General features: G+C 57.4%; 1 protein-coding gene across 1 annotated transcript; it reads left to right on the top strand.

Annotated features, from left to right (window-relative positions):
- The first annotated feature begins 1,659 nt into the window (after window positions 1–1,659).
- On the top strand, window positions 1,660–9,678 carry ATP4B (ATPase H+/K+ transporting subunit beta). The gene is made up of 7 exons (XM_012765606.2): window positions 1,660–1,771; window positions 4,064–4,192; window positions 5,473–5,586; window positions 5,721–5,920; window positions 6,796–6,852; window positions 8,907–9,008; window positions 9,517–9,678. Exons 1-7 carry the CDS (start codon window positions 1,660–1,662, stop codon window positions 9,676–9,678), a joined length of 876 nt encoding a protein of 291 aa, XP_012621060.2.
- Window positions 9,679–19,612: the final 9,934 nt, after the last annotated feature.

The following is a 19,612-nucleotide window of genomic DNA, read 5'->3' as shown; positions in this document are numbered from 1 at the left end:
GGGACACACCTAGGACACACCTGGGACACACCTGGGCACACCTAGGACACACCTGGGGCACACCTGGGACACTGGTGACATGCCTGAGATACCTGGGACACACCTGGGGCACATAGGACTAATAGGGTGGCAACTTTGTGTGGGCACGACCCTGTCTGTCTTGTTCTGGCATACAGTAGGTGCTCCATAAAGGCCTGGGCAAGAAGGACCCAGAAGCGAGTAGGACCTTGGTTATAGTTTACGGCGGGAGGGAGCAAAGGGTGGCAGGACAGTGGCGGTCGCCCACCCCAGGTGGGCGGAGGGGCCGTGGGGCCCGCAGGTGGGCAGGGGCCTCTGTGGCAGCCGAGGACACGCAGACGAGGCCTCGCCGCCTCCCGGCAAGGGCTTTGGCAGGCGTGTCGGCAAGTAAATATTTGCGGTGCACAATGTCCCGCCATTCCCCAGGAGGCCTGCCACTTAACAGCAGGTGACCTTGGGCCGATCACCTTGACTGCTCCTGCCTCCCGCCTCCCGTCCCATCAGCTCACCTGGGACGTGGTTCTAGTGGCTCTGAGAAGTGGCACAGCGGGTCCCGGCCTCGCCCTGCAAACGGTGCTGTGCAGCCGCTCGCCGGCATCCTGCCCGGAGAGCGGCCGTGCTGCAGTGCACCGGGTGGGCTGAGGCTCTGCAGGTCCAGCCAGCCCCCGGGTGGCGCTGGGAGACGTGGGGGCCGGGGAAGACCCCGTCCCGTTGGATTACGGGCACCGCTGTGCCGGGGAGCAGCCGCTAGACAAGTTCGCTGTGTCTTCTACCCCGGGACCGACTCAGGGATGCTGAGCGAACTCTGCTCTCGAAGACACGGAAAGCACGCCGTGTCCCCCAAATTAGCTCGGCTCTGCAAATCCTTTTACAGCTCAATTTTATGTTTTGTGGCCGTCGTAGATTTGCATGCAGTCGTGAGAAATAATCCCAAGAGATCTGCCAACCCTTGGCTCAGTTTCCCCAATGGTGACATCTTGCCAAGCGCCTCAGCCGGGCACTGACGTGGACCGGGCAGACCCCTGCCCCGTGCCCTGCCCTCCCGCCGCCCTCTGCCCCGCACCCCTGCTGCTCTCGTGGCCAGACTTCCGCCATGGCAAGCCTGTTATGGAAACTGGAATCACGTGCCGCGAGACCTTCTCGGACTGGCATTTTCACTCAGCACGGTGCTCTGGATTTTAGGGCTGTGAATTCCTCTGTGGACCCAAAACACCCCAAAGGGGCCCCAAGCCCACCCAACAACAATGGCTCTGGGACAATACTGTCCTCGTGGGGGACACGGCAGTGGCAGGGACGGGGTGAGGGTCAGGGCCCGGGGCCCCACTCTGACCTCTGACCCGCACGCCTTTTCCACCTCCTGCAGGAGGACGGGGGACAGGCCCCGCCTGCCGCCCGCACGGGAAAGCACGGAGCAGATAAAGTCACGGCCAAGGGCGTCCCAGGAGCAGCGTGGCGGCAGCAGGCCTCCCGCGCCAGCCGGGCGGGCCGGCGTTTGGAGAGGAGATGAGAGGGCGATAACAGGGCCTCGGGGCTTTTCCGGGCCGCCGCCGCCCCGGTGCCCGTGACCCGACTGAAGACACTATAAAGCCCGGGGCAGGGCCTCTCGCCCCAGCCCGAGCCAGAGCCGGAGCCTGAGGCACGATGGCGGCTCTGCAGGAGAAGAAGACGTGCGGGCAGCGCATGGAGGAGTTCCGGCACTACTGCTGGAACCCGGACACCGGGCAGATGCTGGGACGGACGCTGTCCCGCTGGGGTGAGTGCCGGCGCCGTGCAGCCACCCTGCGCCCGGGAGGGTCTGGGGCGTGGGAGAGGACCCAGGCCAGGCCCCCAGCCCACTGGGGAATGAGGGTCCCCAGGGGGCCCCCCGGCCCGTGTCAGCCCCGACACCCAGCCCGGGCTGCCTGCAGGCCGGGAACGCCGGAGCTTGGCCCCAGAGCCTCTGCTGCTCGGTGAGGGCAGCATTGTTAAAGCCGTCGGGATGAAGGCCGGGCGCAGTGGCTCACGCCTGTAATCCTAGCACTCTGGGAGGCCGAGGCGGGAGGATTGCTCGAGGTCAGGAGTTCGAAACCAACCTGAGAAAGAGTGAGACCCCTATCTCTACTATAAATAGAAAGAAATTAATTGGCCAACTGAAAATATGTAGAAAAAATTAGTCAGGCATGGTGGCGCATGCCTGTAGTCCCAGCTACTCGGGAGGCTGAGGCAGGAGGATCGCTTGAGCCCAGGAGTTTGAGGTTGCTGTGAGCTAGGCTGACGCCACGGCACTCACTCTAGCCTGGGCAACAAAGCGAGACTCTGTCTCAAAAAAAAAAAAAAAAAAAAAAAAAAGCCGTAGGGATGAAACCAACGCTTTTTAAAAGGGTCTTAAAGGAGGTGATGGTGGCTCTCTGGCAAACAGCTCGGGCTGTGCGGCTGGAGCCCTTCCCTGCCAGGCGGCCTGAGTCTCCAGTGCCGTGTGGCAGGCACCGACTGTGACAGGACTCAGGAGAAAAGGGACAGGGAGGAAGGACGGGCCCCGGCCAGCCCGGGGGGCAGGGGGTGCAGACGCGGGCTGAGGGCAGGGGCCGCGCAGGGGCTCCCGCAGTGCCACAGAACTCTCTAGAACGGCCTCGCTGCCCAACTGGAGGGCCCTGCAGTGAGCGGAGGACACGCACTTGAGCCGGCGTCACCAGCTGTCTCTGTCAACACGCCTGGCGTCAGGGTTCTAGGGAATGCACTTTGGGAACACAAGTGTAGTCACGCCCAGCCCCCACCCTGGGTGGCGGCACCTCCCCCCAGGGCCCACCTCTCCTGCCACAGCCGTGAGCCCGGCCGCGCACCCCACTGCCCAAAGCAAACAGGTGCCCAGGCCGGGGTCACCCAGCCTTCTTGGCCTCAGTTTCCCTCTCCGTGGGGTGGGGTGAGCTCTCTGTGTTGGACTGCCAGCCCTAGGAGCCATGGCCCAGCGCCCAGTGACAGCCCCACGCCCCTCTGCGCCGTGCCTGGCACTGCGGCGGTCACGCAGGCAGAGACCCGCCTTCGGGAGCCCGGGGCCCTGGCCGGCGGGTGACACGGGAGCCGGGTCGGTGGTGACCGGACAGGACTCCGAGCCCGAGGCCTGTGGGGGGCTTGGCCACGAGGGGCAGGTCCCCCTCACCGGCCCCTCATCCCCGAGCGAGGGGCCCCAGGCTGGCAGCCGCGATCCAGAGTGGACTGAATGCGTGTCCGGGCATGATGTGCGCTGCCGAGGTGGCGGTGACCACGCCCAGACCCGTGGCTTCGGCCTGGGCGTTCCACAGAACGCCTCGAGCCTCCCGGCCTTCCCTGTCTCTGGGCAGCTGGGCTGCGTGGGGTGGCTGGAGAGGGGCGCGGGGAGAGGGGCTGTGCCCGCCCTGGGGGAGGAAGGCACGACACCCTCCTCTTCCTGTGAGTTTCTCCTTGGAAACGGCTGCTGTGAGCAACACGAGCTGACTGATGAATGACACAGTCCAGGCAGCCGCCGCGCCCGGGAGCGGCCCTCACGAGGGGCTGTGGCCCCGTCTGCCCTGGCGAGGCCCCGGGGACTGGGGCGAACCCGCCCCGCTCCCACCCTCCCGGGACGCAGGGCGGCGGCCAGCCCACTGGCCACGTAACCACACCCCGCAGGGGCCGCGCGGATAGAAACCTGAGACGCTGCAAGGACGGGGTGGCCTCAGGGGCCCGGGTGCCTGCTGGGGTCGGCCGCGCCTCTCTGCCTCAGTTTCCCTTCCTGCCGTGTGGGGAGCCGCAACTCCCCTCAGAGGGTGCTCACCCGCAGTGGCGACAGCCTCAGGACTCCCGTGCGGAAGGCCCCGGAACGCAGACCCACAGACGGAGCTCGGCCCGCAGCTGCCGGGGGGGGGGGGGGGGGGGGGAAGGGGAGTCTCTGCTCCTGGGGCCGGTTTCCATTCGGGGGGCGGAGAATGTTCTGGAACCAGGGGAGGCGATGGGCACGGCACGCGGGAGTGTGGCAAACACCACGGCCTGCTGGCCTGAGCGCGCTGGGCTGGTGGGCGTGCCCGACTCACGCGGCCCGCCGCCCCCGCAGTGTGGATCAGCCTGTACTACGTGGGCTTCTACGTGGTCATGACCGGGCTCTTCGCCTTGTGCATCTACGTGCTGATGTCCACCCTCGACCCCTACACGCCCGACTACCAAGACCAGCTCAAGTCGCCAGGTAAGCGCCAGGTAAGCGCCAGGAGGGACGGAAGGGGCGCCGAGGGGACGGGAGCCCGAAGTCTTCACGGTCACTGGCTTCCTGCGCTTGTATGTGCACACGGGGCCTTCGGGGAGGACATGCGGGACCCGCTCGCGGGAGCAAGCGCGTGGGAATGAGGCGGCTCCTGCCCTGGGCCCGGGGCCTCCCCGGCGTCCAAGCCCTGGGTGTGGACGGCGGGCACAGAGTGTCCTTCTGCTCTCAGACGCTCTGGGGGGTTATCCTAAACCCCGAGTAGCCGTCGCTGTCATGGCAACGCCATCCACTCAGAGAAGCCCCGGCTCCCGCTGCGCACAGGGGCCTGGCTGACTGAGGGCGCCGCTACTGCGAGGGACAGGGCGCTGCGTGGAGAGCAAGGCCGGTCTGTGCACACACGCACACACAAGTGCACACAGGCACATGCACACACAAGTGCATACACACACAAGTCACACATGCACACAGGCACATACACATGCACACAGAAGTGCACGCACACACAAGTGCACACAGGCACATGCACACACGCACACACAAGTCACACATGCACACAGGCACATACACATGCACACAGAAGTGCACGCACACACAAGTGCACACAGGCACATGCACACACGCACACACAAGTCACACATGCACACTGGCACGTGCACGCACACATAAGTGCACACACACGTGCACACATGCAGTCTGCCATTGACATTCGAAGGCAGGAGTGACAGGCAGCTGAGCTGGCGGGACCACCGGCTCTCACTTAACCCTCCGCTCTCACGTTCTGGTTTTTGCTTTTACGATTAACACACTGTCAGGCTGCCTCTGTGCACAGCCAAAGCCGGTGAGGATTTTTGTGTGTGTTCAACGCAGTTTCATTTGGAAACCTAGTTTCAGGGTCTGGCTGGGTCGTCACCCTTCAAGCAGTGACGAGAGCCTCGAGGCCATGCGGAGGACAGCCCGGCCGGCGCCGACACCGCGCGCAGGCAGGGCTTGGCGTCCCCCCCGGGCTGCGTCCTGACTGCGCCGCTGCCTGGCCAGGGGCAGGGGGCAGGGGTCCCGGGCCGCGCATCTTCGGGGGCCCTTGGGGGCCCCTCCTCCCATGCCGCTGCTCAGTGCAGGGTCTGAGGGGGCCTGGCTCCCCGGCCGTGGGTTGCTATGGAGACCCGGCCCCCAGCCCCCCTCGCGTGACTCCACTGCAGAGCAAATGGCTGGGACGACGGCAGATATCTGGAGAAGCCGCATCAAAGCGTGACGTTCCCTCTCTCCAGGGGTGACCTTGAGGCCAGACGTGTACGGGGAGAAAGGCCTGGAGATCTTCTACAACGTCTCTGACGACAGCAGCTGGGCAGACCTCACGCGCACTCTCCACGCCTTCCTGGCAGGTACGGGCTCGGCGGCGCGGCAGCCGTGATGGTTCCCGTCCCGCGAGAGCCACACTCAGGGGCCTGAGGCCTCCCTGCTCTCGGGGCGGCGGCCGTGGGCGCGGGCGGGGCTGGCAGGTGTGTCTGCCCGGCAGGTTACTCTCCGGCCGCCCAAGAGGACAACATCAACTGCACGTCCGAGCGGTACTTCTTCCAGGAGAGCTTCGGGGCTCCCAACCACACCAAGTTCTCCTGCAAGTTCACGGCGGACATGCTGCGCAACTGCTCCGGCCTGCTGGACCCCGACTTCGGCTTTGGGGACGGGAAGCCGTGCTTCATCGTTAAAATGAACAGGGTGCGTGTCGAGGGGTCTCCCGCGGAGACGCGGCCCAGCCAGCCCACTCGCTCACGCCGCCACCCGTGACCAGGCCCGTGGCGTCCGGACAAGGGCCTGCCAGGCGGACGGCCGGACCCCAGCCCACGGGGCCGTCCCCTCCCCCCACATTCCCCTGGCCACGTGCCCACACCCGCCACGTTTGGGTCTTAACACAAAGTCAGGGCCGTCCACCTGGTCTGGCGTGTGGACGCCACGTGGCCGTGGACGCCAGCCGTGGAGGCCAAACCGGCCCTGCAGGGTGACCGGACGCCAGGCCTCGGAGGGGCCTTCCAGCCTGGGCCCAGGCTGTGTGCAGGGCTGGCCCGGCTCCACCCGCCGTGGGCAAGCAGGGAGGGAACGGCGGGCCTGGCCACGCTGGGCGAGGGCCGGAAACGTCCAGCCACGTCCCGGTGGGGCCGGCACCGGCCAGGCAAGGGACTCGGTCTCTCCTCTGGGATCCCGCAGTGGGTGGGACTCGCCCCTCCGCACTGCGGGAGGCTGAGGGGCGGCTCGCGTCCCAGGCCCCGGGGTCAGCCTGGGCTCAGGACGGCCCGCGGGGAATCTCTGGGGAGGGTGCCCCAAGAGGGCATCTCCCTCAGAGCACAGGAGGGGCTGACTGGGGTCAAGGCAGGGGTGCGGCGAGGGGGGCACCGGGCAGGGCCTGGGTGGGGCTGGGAGGGGCAGGCTGAAGACCTGGGGCGGCTCAGCACCCACCGAGGCCCGGACAGGGGGTGCAGCGGGGCCAGCCCCACGCGGCCCAGCCCAAAGGGGAGCCACCCCCAGACACAAGAACCCCGAGGGGGGGGCGAGCCAGGCCCCCACACAGGAGAAGCACACTGGCCTTTCCCTTCCAGATAGTCAAGTTCCTCCCCAGCAACAGCTCGGCCCCCCGAGTGGACTGCGCCTTCCGGGTGAGTACCGCACTGGGCGCAGGCGGGACCCCAGGGCCGCAGGAACCGCCCCCGTGGTCTCTGTGAGCGTGGCTGCAGCCTGCGGGTTGCTGCTCTGTTTCGGAGCACACCTGGGGCAGCGTGTCACCAACACACGCTAAATACTCGGGGGCATGTGGGTGGACCAACCCACCACTGCGTTGTTCTGTTTGCGTTGATGTTTTTGGTTTTCTGTTTTGGTCCTTACAAAAATATTTCAGATCGCCCACAGCTACAACTGTTTGTGTTTCCTATATGGACTGCTGAGAGTTGGTTAATTCCAGCTTCTTTTTTGTTTTGTTTTTTGGCTTTTGTGTATATATGTCAGAATATTAAGGGGGTACAAATGCTTTGGTTACATATATTGTCTTTGCACTGCCTGAGTTAGGGCTATAAGCGTGTCCATCCCCCAGACGGTGCACACCGCACCCATTAGGTGTGAATATACCCATCCCCTTCTCCCTACTCCCATCTGCCCGACACCCGATGAATGTTATTCCTATATGTGCAAATAAGTGTTGATCAGTTAATACCAATTTGATGGTGAGTACATGTGGTGCTTGTTTTCCCATTCTTGTGATACTTCACTTGGTAGCATGGGCTCCAGCTCTGTCCAGAATAATACAAGAGGTGCTGGGTCACCATTGTTTTTTTTGTGGCTGAATAGTACTCCATGGTATACATAGACCACATTTTATTAATCCACTCACGTATGGATGGGCACTTGGGTTGTTTCCACATCTTTGCAATTGTGAATTGTGCTGCTGTAAACAATTCCGGTGTTTTTCAAAAGTACTTAAAAAATTTTTTTTAGGGACAGGGTCTCACTCTGTCACCCAGGCTGGAGTGCAGTGGTGTCATCACAGCTCACTGCAGCCTCCAACTCCTGGCCTCAAGTGATCGTCCCACCTCGGCCTCCTGAGTAGCTGGGACTACAGGCACCACCACCTCGCCCAGCCGATGATATCTTTTAAGGACAACATTTTAAAACACTAAATTTGTTTTCACTAAATATTTTCTGAGGCTTGTTTTGACCATTACACCCAAACCAAAGGTCTCGTGCTCGTTGACGCACACAGACAGCGAGAAACATCCCATCCCTCAAAGCCTCTATGTGTCAGCTTCAGGGGTTTGTTTTATTTTCCTTTTTTTGTTTTTTTTTTTTTTTGTTTGTTTGTTTGTTTGCTTGTTTATTTCAGCCACATGTGTAGCTGACTTGAGATTTTAACAAATGCCAAAAGTATCCCGTATCTATTCTTTGATAAACGTAAGCTACCCATTGGATAATTCCCCGATTCTGATAATGAAAACACACATCCCATGAAAACACACCTCTACTGACTCCAGAGAGTCACACAGGTTTTTAGCAAGTGCCGGCCAACCGGTACGTGCGGTTTTTCCGCTTTCATCCCTGCGTGTGATGAGCAAGCTTTATCCGCCCACGTTACCCTGCCAGGCTTCACAGGTTAAAGGTGTCAGTCTGGGAAGCCACCAGGTGTTTTGCACACTAACAAATTACACCCCTGATGGGGTCTCAGTGCTGATTACAAAGATTAAATCTAGTTTATGCCGATCATGCAGTAAGGAGTTATGTGACCGCCTACGCAATGCACGCACACATAAACATCCACATACACAGGCATGCATGTATGCACACGCACACATGCATGCACACACATCCACATACACAGGCATGCATGTATGCACACACATGCACACACATGCACACATGCATGCACACACATGTACGTGCACACATGCACAGCACAGATATGTGCGCACATGCACACAGGCACACATGCACGTGCACGTGTGCATATACACTTATGCACATGCACACATGTACGCACAGGCACACATGCACGCACACAGAGGCACATGCACATGCATGCCTATGCACACGTGCACACACATGCATGCACACATGCAGACATGCACACACCAGCACGCACATGCGCACACTCGTGCATGCACATGCAAGCACAGACCACGGGGCCCACACCAGCTCCCACTTGACTCCCGTCTCTCGTGCCCAGGACGCGCCCCACAAGGACGTGGAGCCGCTGCAGGTGGAATACTCCCCGCCCGGCGGCACCTTCAGCCTGCACTACTTCCCCTACTACGGGAAGAAGGCCCAGGTAGGTCCGTCCCCGGCTGCCGCGACCAACTGTCTCTCATTCGGCAAAAGGAAAGCAACAGACACTTCAATCTGTGAAAATGAGACAAAGGCCTGACACAGCCAGTCCCGACCAGCTAACCATCTGGGTGTTTCCCAAACCCGGGTTCCTGTAACCACCTGCAAACACATTTCTCTTGTGCAACATACGAATGTCAGATCTAATCCTTCTACTTTCCGAGGGCTTCCCACATCCCTGTAAACAGCTGCACATCCACTTCAGAGCCGTCCTCCACATCGCCTGCTCCTCCGCCCTATTTCTATATCAATCTTTACCAAACACGGTCTGAACTTGCATCCACACTCGGCGTCGCCTCCCTCTTTGGGCTGACCCTCCCGCCGCAAACACGCCTTGTTTTCCTGCGCGTTCTGGGGCTTAGCGGGAGGCGGCGCACGCAGCTCATCTCCCTGTCCGGCTTCTCTGCTCGACACGGAGAGGTTCTGAAACGTGCCTCCTCCCCACGCCTCAGCCCCACTACACCAACCCTCTGGTCGCCGCCAAGTTTCTCAACGTCCCCAAGAACACGGAGGTCACCGTCGTGTGCAAGGTCATCGCGGAGTACGTGGCTTTCGACAATCCCCACGACCCGTACGAAGGGAAAGTGGAGTTCAAGCTCAAGATCCAGAAGTGAGAGTCCGGACGTGCTGGAGCCCCGGGACGGCTCCACCCTGCCCGCGGCGTCCCGCCCAGCCGTCTCGGTGAGCCCCTGGGCGGAGTGGTGACTCCAGAAACCTCTTGCTGCCAGCTCTTGCCCATCAGGCCCTCCGCGCGTCCAGACAGAACCCACAGTGTCACAGATGCTGGGCAGGCACGGTGACCACGGCAGGAACTGCCCAACTCACAAGGCCACGAGGCTCATCTTTTCCTGTCTAGACATCCGTGTCCTGCTGTCGTCTCTGCGTTCAGTATGAACCACGACCCACCGTCAGAGCCCTGGTGCGGATCACAGCTTGTGACAATGTGCATGCTGAATTCCTGCTTTTAAAAATGCAACCCCTGAGTTGTGCTTAATGGCAATAAAATACATTAAAGTTACTCTTATGCTATGTAAGAGTCACGTCTTTACCGATATGGGAGAAAAACTGACATTGAAACACTCCCTTCACTTCATGCTGGGCGCAGTGGCTCACGCCTGTAACCCTGGCACTCTGGGAGGCCGAGGCGGGTGGATCGCTCGAGGTCAGGAGTTCGAAACCAGCCTGAGCAAGAGCGAGACCCCGTCTCTACTATAAATAGAAAGAAATTAATTGGACAACTAATATATATAGAAAAAATTAGCCGGGCATGGTGGTGCATGCCTGTAGTCCCAGCTACTCGGGAGGCTGAGGCAGGAGGATCGCTCAAGCCCAGGAGTTTGAGGTTGCTGTGAGCTAGACTGACGCCACGGCACTCACTCTAGCCTGGGCAACAAAGCGAGACTCTGTCTCAAAAAAAAAAAAGAAAAGAAAACAAGTTTGGAGCTCTAACTCCTTTCAAAGAAACCAAAATGAGAACGTTGCCCTGGCTCTGGCGACAGTCCGGGCTTCCCGCCCAAACGCCCGGTGAGGCCCAGGTCCCGCGGTCCGGGTGGGGCCAGCAGAGCCCACACAGCGCCCGGCACACGGAGCCTGCCGACCCTCGACCAACGCGGACACTCAACACGCAGCCGCCTCCGTGGAAGAAGGAAAGCCCTCGGGTGTCCTGTGAGGCTGCGTGAGTCAGTGTGTTTATCGGGCGGCTGCACACGGAAGACGCGGTCTCGCACGTCTCTCTGCGCTCGCTCCGTGTGAGACACGGCTGTGCCCGCGTGTCAGTGGGTGCTCACTGACGCCGCACCTTATGAGCCGGACGCACCCCGCAGGCATGCGCATCCAGACGTGACGTCCCCACACGCGTGGCGAGGCCAGGAAGCAGGCGGCAGGCGTGGCCTCAGCTCCCGGGCCGGCTCCTGCCTGTCCGGGTTGGACACTGCCGGTCCGGGGCCGGTGCGTCCCGCCTGCCCTGAGCTCCGGGATTTACGGGACAGGAAGGACGTTCGGGCCTAAGACTCCTGATGCTCAAGTTTCTCGGTGCTTTGCGGAGTTTTCTCCCCAGGGAGCCCAGCAGCCCACAGTGTCCGCCTGCAGGGGTGCGGGCAGTGGGGGAGGGAGAGGGTCCAAGGGAAGGGGGAGGAGAGGCCACGATGCGGTTCTCAGCCGTGTGTGCCCTGAGGGACCCCCAGGTAGCCTCAGAAACGTCTGTCACATCAAAGGTCAGAGGTCACCCTACTTGAGAAGGGGTGACAAAGCGATGAGGACAGTTGGACCTCCCACCAGTCACGCACCTGCACCCCACCCAAGCCCCCCCGCCACGCTCGACCCCACGACCACGGCCCCTGCCTCCCCTTGCTGACTGGAACTCAGCATTGCCACCTCCCCTAACCCTAACCCTCCACAATCCACTGCCCTGCCCTCCAACCCCGTGCAAAGGGGCAGGCACAGAGCTGGGAGGAGGGGTCCCCTAGAGGGAGGGGAAGGCACAGAGCTGGGGGGAGGGGTCCCCCAGAGGCAGGGGCAGGCACAGAGCTGGGGGAGGGGTCCCCCAAAGGGAGGGGACAGGCACGGAGCTGGGGAGAGGGGTCCCCCAGAGGCAGGGGCAGGCACAGAGCTGGGGGAGGGGTCCCCCAGAGACAGAGGGCAGGCACAGAGCTGGGGGGAGGGGTCCCCCAGAGGCAGGGGCAGGCACAGAGCTGGGGGAGGGGTCCCCCAAAGGGAGGGGACAGGCACGGAGCTGGGGAGAGGGGTCCCCCAGAGGCAGGGGCAGGCACAGAGCTGGGGGAGGGGTCCCCCAGAGACAGAGGGCAGGCACAGAGCTGGGGGGAGGGCTCCCCCAGAGGCAGGGGCAGGCACAGAGCTGGGAGGAGGGGTCCCCTAGAGGGAGGGGAAGGCACAGAGCTGGGGGGATGGCTCCCCCAGAGGCAGGGGCAGGCACTGGGCTGGCAGATGGCTCCCCCAGAGGCAGGGGCAGGCACAGAGCTGGGAGGAGGGGTCCCCTAGAGGGAGGGGAAGGCACAGAGCTGGGGGGAGGGGTCCCCCAGAGGCAGGGGCAGGCACAGAGCTGGGGGAGGGGTCCCCCAAAGGGAGGGGACAGGCACGGAGCTGGGGAGAGGGGTCCCCCAGAGGCAGGGGCAGGCACAGAGCTGGGGGAGGGGTCCCCCAGAGACAGAGGGCAGGCACAGAGCTGGGGGGATGGCTCCCCCAGAGGCAGGGGCAGGCACTGGGCTGGCAGATGGCTCCCCCAGAGGCAGGGGCAGGCACAGAGCTGAGGGGAGGGGTCCCCCAGAGGCAGGGGCAGGCACAAAGCTGGGGGGAGGGCTCCCCTAGAGGCAGGGCCAGGCACAGAGCTAGGGGGAGGGGTCCCCCAGAGGCAGGAGCCAGGCACAGAGCTGGGGGGAGGGGTCCCCCAGAGGCAGAGGCAGGCACAGAGCTGGGGGAGGGCTCCCCCAGAGGGAGGGGGCAGGCACAGAGCTGGGGGAGGGCTCCCCCAGAGGGAGGGGGCAGGCACAGAGCTGGGGGGAGGGGTCCCCCAGAGGCAGGGGCAGGCACAGGGCTGGGGGGAGGGCTCCCCCAGAGGCAGGGGCAGGCACAGAGCTGGGGGGAGGGCTCCCCCAGAGGGAGGGGGCAGGCACAGAGCTGGGGGGAGGGGTCCCCAAGAGGGAAGGGGCAGGCACAGAGCTGGGGGGAGGGCTCCCCCAGAGGCAGGGGCAGGCACAGAGGTGGGGGGAGGGCTCCCCCAGAGGGAAGGGGGCAGGCACAGAGGTGGGGGGAGGGCTCCCCCAGAGGGAGGGGGCAGGCACAGAGCTGGGGGGAGGGGTCCCCCAGAGGGAGGGGGCAGGCACAGAGCTGGGGGGAGGGCTCCCCCAGAGGCAGGGGCAGGCACAGAGGTGGGGGGAGGGCTCCCCCAGAGGGAGGGGGCAGGCACAGAGCTGGGAGGAGGGCTCCCTGGAAGAGGCAACGGCACACACATCCGCCCACACAGAGCGTGGAGACTCTGCGGCCCTGTCTCACCTGTGATCCTCAATGCACTCAAGTAACCCAAGACCGGGAAAAGGACACATTTCCACCTGTCCTTCCAAACACCCGACTCTTGTGAGACAGGTGCCTCGAGACTCAGCCAACTCAAGCAACGCACTTCCTTAGCCCTCCACTACTCGTTTTTCCCAATATTTTTATTATGGTAAAACACACCTCACGTAGGATCTACCATCACGACTATTTAACACGCACAGTGCGGAGCGGCCACCACCACCTCCACCTCCAGAACCTTGTCTTCTGCCCAAGCCGACACTGTCCCCGGGAAACGCCAACTCCCGGCCCGCCCCGAACACTCGCTCTTCCGTCTGGGAGGAGCCGGCTGCCGGGTGCTCACGGGGGACTCGCGAGAGCTTCGTCCTTCTGTGCCCGGCTCGCGCCGCTCAGCAGGCCGTCCTCACGGTCCCGTGTGCTGGGGACACTGCGGAATCTCCTTTCTCGGGCGGAGCGCCCCGCAGCACGTGGACGCCAGGCCGCCGATCCCGCGTCCGCTGGCGGAGGCTGAGGCTGCTTCTGCCTTTCGGTGGCTGTGAACTCGGCGTGCCTGCGGTCCCGTCTCCCAGACCCAGCTTTCCAGCTTCCGGGTGCCCATGCCGGAAGGGAACTGGTGGATCACGTGGTGATTCTGCCTTTAATTTTCCGAGACGCAGCCGTTTGGTTTCCCGCAGCGGCCGGGGCCTGTTACTTTCCCGCCCGCGCACGGTGTGTGAGTGTCCGTCTCTCCACGTCCTCACCAACGCCGCTTCCTGCTTTAGGGTTCCGATTTGCGTTTCCCAATAACTACTGAGTTGAGCGCCTTTCCAAATTCTTATCAGCCATTTGTATTAAAAAAACCTTTGAGAAAATGTCTGTTCGAGTGGTTGCCCATTTCAAAATCGGCTTTGGCTGTTGTCAAATCCCAAGAGTTCTTCACATCTCCTGACTGACTATTCATTCATCCCCTATCAGATCTAGGGCTTGTAAACATTTCCTCCTGCTCTGTGGGTGGAATTTCTGCTCTGTCAATGCACAAAAATTTTTAATTATCATGAAATCCACCTGTTTTCTTTTGTTGCCTATGTGTTTGGTACCATATCAAAAATAAATATCATTGCCAAATTCAATATCATGAATGTTTTGCTGTATGTTTTCTTACGAGTTTTATAGTTCTAACATTTATGTCTTTGATTTTTAGTTAAGTTTTGCATTTGGTGTTCTCCCAGCGCTGTCTGTGGAAAGGGCTGCCCTTCCCCACCAAGTCTCGGCCCCCTTGTCGGAAATCATGCGACCACGTATGCCAGGGTTTGCCCTGGGCTGGCAGTTCCATCCCATCGGCCTGTGTCTGTCCTTGTGCCAGGACCATGGTTCTGATCATTGCAGATTTGTAGCACGTTTTGAAACCAGAGGTGTGTTCTTTCTCAAGAGTGTTTTTGACCATTTGGGGTCAGCTGGGAGTCCATATGAATTTCAGGATAGGTTTCTTATTCCTGCAAAACACATCACCGGGATTCTGGTAGGGGTTGCATTTAATCTGTGGATTACTTGGGTGGCACCGGCACCCTAACAATACCGCCTCCCGACCCTAACCACGGTGTGTGTTTCCACGTGTCTTCAGCCATGTTTTGCAGTTTTCATTGTGCTAGTCTTTCACCTCCTTGGCTAAGTTAATTCCTAAGTGTTTCATTCTTTCAATGCTACTGTGACTATAATTGTCTTAATTTCCTTTCCAGATTTTCCTTGTTAGTGTGTAGAAATGCAACCGGTTTTTCTGTTTGCTTCATATCCTGCCAACTTCCTTATTAGTTCTAACAGTTTATTAGTGATTCCTTCGGATTTTCTGTGTAAGTCCGTGTTGTTTACAAACAGACGTAGTTTTACTTCTTTCAAACTCGGATGCCGTCTATTCTTTTCTCTTACCCAATCTCCCTGGCTAGTGCCGCCAGCGCCGTGCGGAACGGAAGAGGTGAGAGTGGACATCGTGCCCGTCCCTGGCGTTAGATAACAGCTTCTGGCTTTTCACTGTCGAGCTTCACGTTCACCTCTGAGTTTTTATATACGGATTTAATTGTTGCAATGGTTTTCTCCTGCACCTCGTTGGTATTTTTAATCATAAAAGGGTCCTGAATTTTGTAAAATGTTCTTTCTACATCCGTTGAGATGACCATGTGACTTTCTTCACTGTGTTCACAGGGTGCACTGCGTTGACCAAGCTTTGCATGTCGAGCCTTCTTTGCATTCAAAAATCAAATCCCACTTGGTCACGGGATGTAATTCTTTAAACACACTGCTAGTTTTTATTTTTTTATTTTTTTTATTTTTTTTTTTGAGACAGAGTCTCGCTTTGTTGCCCAGGCTAGAGTGAGTGCCATGGCGTCAGCCTAGCTCACAGCAACCTCAAACTCCTGGGCTTGAGCGATCCTCCTGCCTCAGCCTCCCGAGTAGCTGGGACTACAGGCATGCGCCACCATGCCCGGCTAATTTTTTATATATATATCAGTTGGCCAATTAATTTCTTTCTATTTATAGTAGAGACGGGGTCTCGCTCTTGCTCAGGCTGGTTTCGAACTCCTGACCTTGAGCAATCCGCCCGCCTCAGCCTCCCAGAGAGCTAGGATTACAGGCGTGAGCCACCGCGCCTGGCAAAACACGCTGCTAGTTTTTATCTCACTTGCTGGTGTTGTGTTGAAGCTTTTCTATCAGTGTTCATAACACAGACTGGTCTGTCGTTTTACTTGTAGCGTCTTAGGCTGTGTTGTAAGGTACTGGTGGCCTCATTGAATGAGTTAGAATGTGTTCCCTCTGCAATTCTCTACAGAAGTTTGAGGACTGGTGTTAGTTATTCTTTAGATGTTTGATAGAATTTACCAGTGAAGCCATTAGGTCCAGAGCATTTTTTTGTTGGGAGATTTTTTTAGAACTGATTCAATCTCCTTACTAGTTAAAAGTCTACTAAAGTCTATGTAGGTGTTATTTTTAGGAATTTGTCCATTTCATCTAGATTTGTAAATTTATTACTGTATAATTTTTTGTATTATTATCTCATAATCTTTATTTCTGTGGAGGCGGTAAGAATGTCTCCATTTTCATGCCTGAGTTTAGTAATGAAATCCTGTCTTCTTAGTACCTCCAGCTAAAGGTTTGTCTGTTCCATCAATCTTTTCTGAGCACCACCTTTTGGTTTCATTGATTTCTTCCCCAGTTTTTCTACTATCTGTTTATGTCTGCTCTAATCTTTTTTTTTTTTTTTTTGAGACAGAGTCTCGCTTTTGTTGCCCAGGCTAGAGTGAGTGCCGTGGCGTCAGCCTAGCTCACAGCAACCTCAAACTCCTGGGCTCAAGCAATCCTCCTGCCTCAGCCTCCTGAGTAGCTGGGACTACAGGCACGCGCCACCATGCCCGGCTAATTTTATATATATATATTAGTTGGCCAATTAATTTCTTTCTATTTTTATAGTAGAGACAGGGTCTCGCTCAGGCTGGTTTTGAACTCCTGACCTTGAGCAATCCGCCTGCCTCGGCCTCCCAGAGTGCTAGGATTACAAGCGTGAGCCACCACGCCCGGCCTCTAATCTTTATTAATATTTCCTTCCTTCTGTTAGCTGTGGTTTAGTTTGGTCTTTTTCTAGTTCCTGAATGTGTAAAGTTAGAGGTTGTTGATTTGAGATTTGTTTCAAATGTAAGGCTTATAGCTATGATTTTCTCCATTAACGCTGCTTTTGCCGCATCTCAAAACATCTTGGTATGTTGCGTTTTCATTTTCCTCTAAGTCTTTTTAATTTCCCTTGAGCTGCTTCTCTGACTCATTGTTTAGGAGCATGCTGTTTAATTTCCACAGTTCTGTGAAATTTCCGGTTTGACTTCTGTTGCTGGCTTGCAGCTTCATCTCCTTGTGGTCAGAAAAGACAGATCTCGTGGGATCTACCCTTTAAATCCACAGAGGCCTGTTCCGTGTGCTGGGCACTGTCCCAGGTCTGCTGCTGGGCAGAGCGAGCTGGGTAGGCACGTCTGTGAGATCTAGCGGGTTTATCAAAGACTCCATTTCCTAACTAATATCCACTATTAACAGTACTGTATTGGAATCTCCTATAATTAAAGAACCATTTCTTGCTTCAGTTATGTTAGTTTTTGCTTCATATATCTTGGTGGCCTGTCATCAGGCATATATAAATATTTGTAATTGTTTTACATTCTTACTGTATTGAACCTTTTATTAATATACAATATTCTCCTGTCTAACTTTTTATTTAAAGTCTATTTCGTCTGATATTAATAGAGTCACCCCTGCTCTCTTTCGGTGACTATTTAAAATAAAAGAATGGAAAAAGATACTCCACTTTCAATCTGTCTTTGGACCTAAAGTGAGTATCTCGTGGACAACATATAGGTCGACCTTGTGTTTTTATCCATTCTGCCAATGTGTCTTTTGGAAAATTCAATCCCTTTACGTCGAAAGTGATTGCTAACAAGGACGCCTGTCATTTCGCTATTTTTCTACATGCCCTTCAGCTTTTTAAGCTCTTCCTTTCCTGCATCAATCCTCTTTTGTGTTCTGTTGGGTTTTTGTAGTTAAAGTCCGTATCTCATTTCCTCACTTTTTCAAAAGTAATTCCTCGCTCACTTTTGGAAAATAGTGCTCTGATTTGAATTTACACCAGCTCAGCCTTCAGCAGGGTACGACAACTCTACTCCTTTATTGCTGTCCCTAGCCCTCAGGCTGTTGATATCACAAAATTATCTACCGACACATTCTACGTTCGATAACAATTCCTTTAAGTGAGTTCATCCCTTAAATTATATAGAAAACAAAATGTGGAATTACAAACCAAAGTTAAAATAATACTACCTCTTGGGCTAATTTTGAGGCTTTAAAAAACTGCAGTAGTCTCGTAAATCACGTAGAAAACAAAAGTGGGCTTCAAGCTGTTCTTAAAATACTGGCTTTTATGATTTCCCCTGCGCTCACCTCTACTGAGACCTTGCTCTCCCCACAGGACCTCGAGCTGCTGCCCAGAGTCCACGGGACTCTCCGGAGTTCCCTGCAGGGCAGGCCCCATTGCAACAGGCTCCCGCGGCTGCCACTTATCCGAGGATGTTTGATGCCGCGCTTGGGAGGATGGCTTTGTCGGACATGGTATGCGTGGAAGACAGATTTCTTCTTCCTCTAGCACTGTGAACATATTGGCCACTGCCTCGTGGCCTCAGTTTCTGAGAAAAGGCTGCAATTTTACAGAATCATTTATGTGTGACAAGCGGCTCCTCCTCTTTTGCTCTCAAGACTCTCCGTCTTTTGAAAGTTGAATCACGTGTCCCTGTGAGTCCGAGTTCACCTCCCCTGGAGTTCACAGAGGTGCCTGGATGCGTTCACGTCTTTCATCACACTTGGTGCATTTCTGACCATTGTGTCTTTAAGTATCCTCCTTGCCCCTTCCTGCTCCTTTCGTCCTGACGCCCCTCGGCTTGGTGACAACGCACGGGCCCCTCAGACCCTGTCACTTTCCTTCCATGTCCTTCTGTTCTGCAGACTCAGTTACTTCCATCGTCCCGCCTTCAAATTAGCTGATTCAGGGCTGGGCGCGGTGGCTCACGCCTGTAATCCTAGCACTCTGGGAGGCCGAGGCGGGCGGATTGCTCAAGGTCAGGAGTTCAAAACCAGCCTGAGCGAGACCCCGTCTCTACCATAAAAATAGAAAGAAATTAATTGACCAATATATATAATATAAAAATCAGCCGGGCATGGTGGCTCGTGCCTGTAGTCCCAGCTACTCGGGAGGCTGAGGCAGGAGGATTGCTTGAGCCCAGGAGTTTGAGGTTGCTGTGAGCTAGGCTGACGCCACGGCACTCACTCTAGCCTAGGCAAGAAAGCGAGACTCTGTCTCAAAAAAAAAAAAAAAAAAAAAAAATTAGCTGATTCTGCCTCTGAATCACTCGAGCACGTTCTTTATTTCAGTTACTGTTTTTTGTAGCTCCATATTTTTGGGGGTGTCTTTTTAGGTTTTCTCTCTCTTTATTGATATTTCCGTTTCAATCACATATCATTTTCTTGACTCTCTCCACATCGCCCTTAACATCTTTAAGCATCTTTTACGACAGTTGTTTAAAAGTGTTTGTCTGGTGTATCTGCCACCAGGCCTGTTTCAGAGACAGTTTCTGTTGATCTGTTCTTCCCCTTAACGGGCCACGCTCCCGACTTTCTGTTGAGAACCGGACGTTTGGTCTGCTGGTGCGGTGAGGAAAAGCCGGCTCCCGCCCCAGCGTTGCTGGCGTTGCTTACTGGGTTTTGACGGCCGTGGTCTTGTCTGTGCCAAGGGCCGGCCTGAGGTGAAGACTCGGGGTCTCTCGGGTCTATCCGGAGCCTCTCCCTGGGCACACACGTCGCCTCCTAACTCCCCACGCACACAACTGGCTGTGGGTGTCCCAGCCAGCCCGTTTGGCTCCCAAAAGGTGAAGGAGAAACACAAAGGGACGGGGGTGAAGGGAGATGGAGCCAAAATGGACCGAAACTCACCCCGACACACTGACCAAGCCCTCGGCTGGGAGC

Source organism: Microcebus murinus, chromosome 13 (genome assembly GCF_040939455.1).
Source record: "Microcebus murinus isolate Inina chromosome 13, M.murinus_Inina_mat1.0, whole genome shotgun sequence".
NCBI classification, from domain to species: domain Eukaryota; kingdom Metazoa; phylum Chordata; class Mammalia; order Primates; family Cheirogaleidae; genus Microcebus; species Microcebus murinus.
This window is presented reverse-complemented; position numbering and strand designations above follow the sequence as displayed.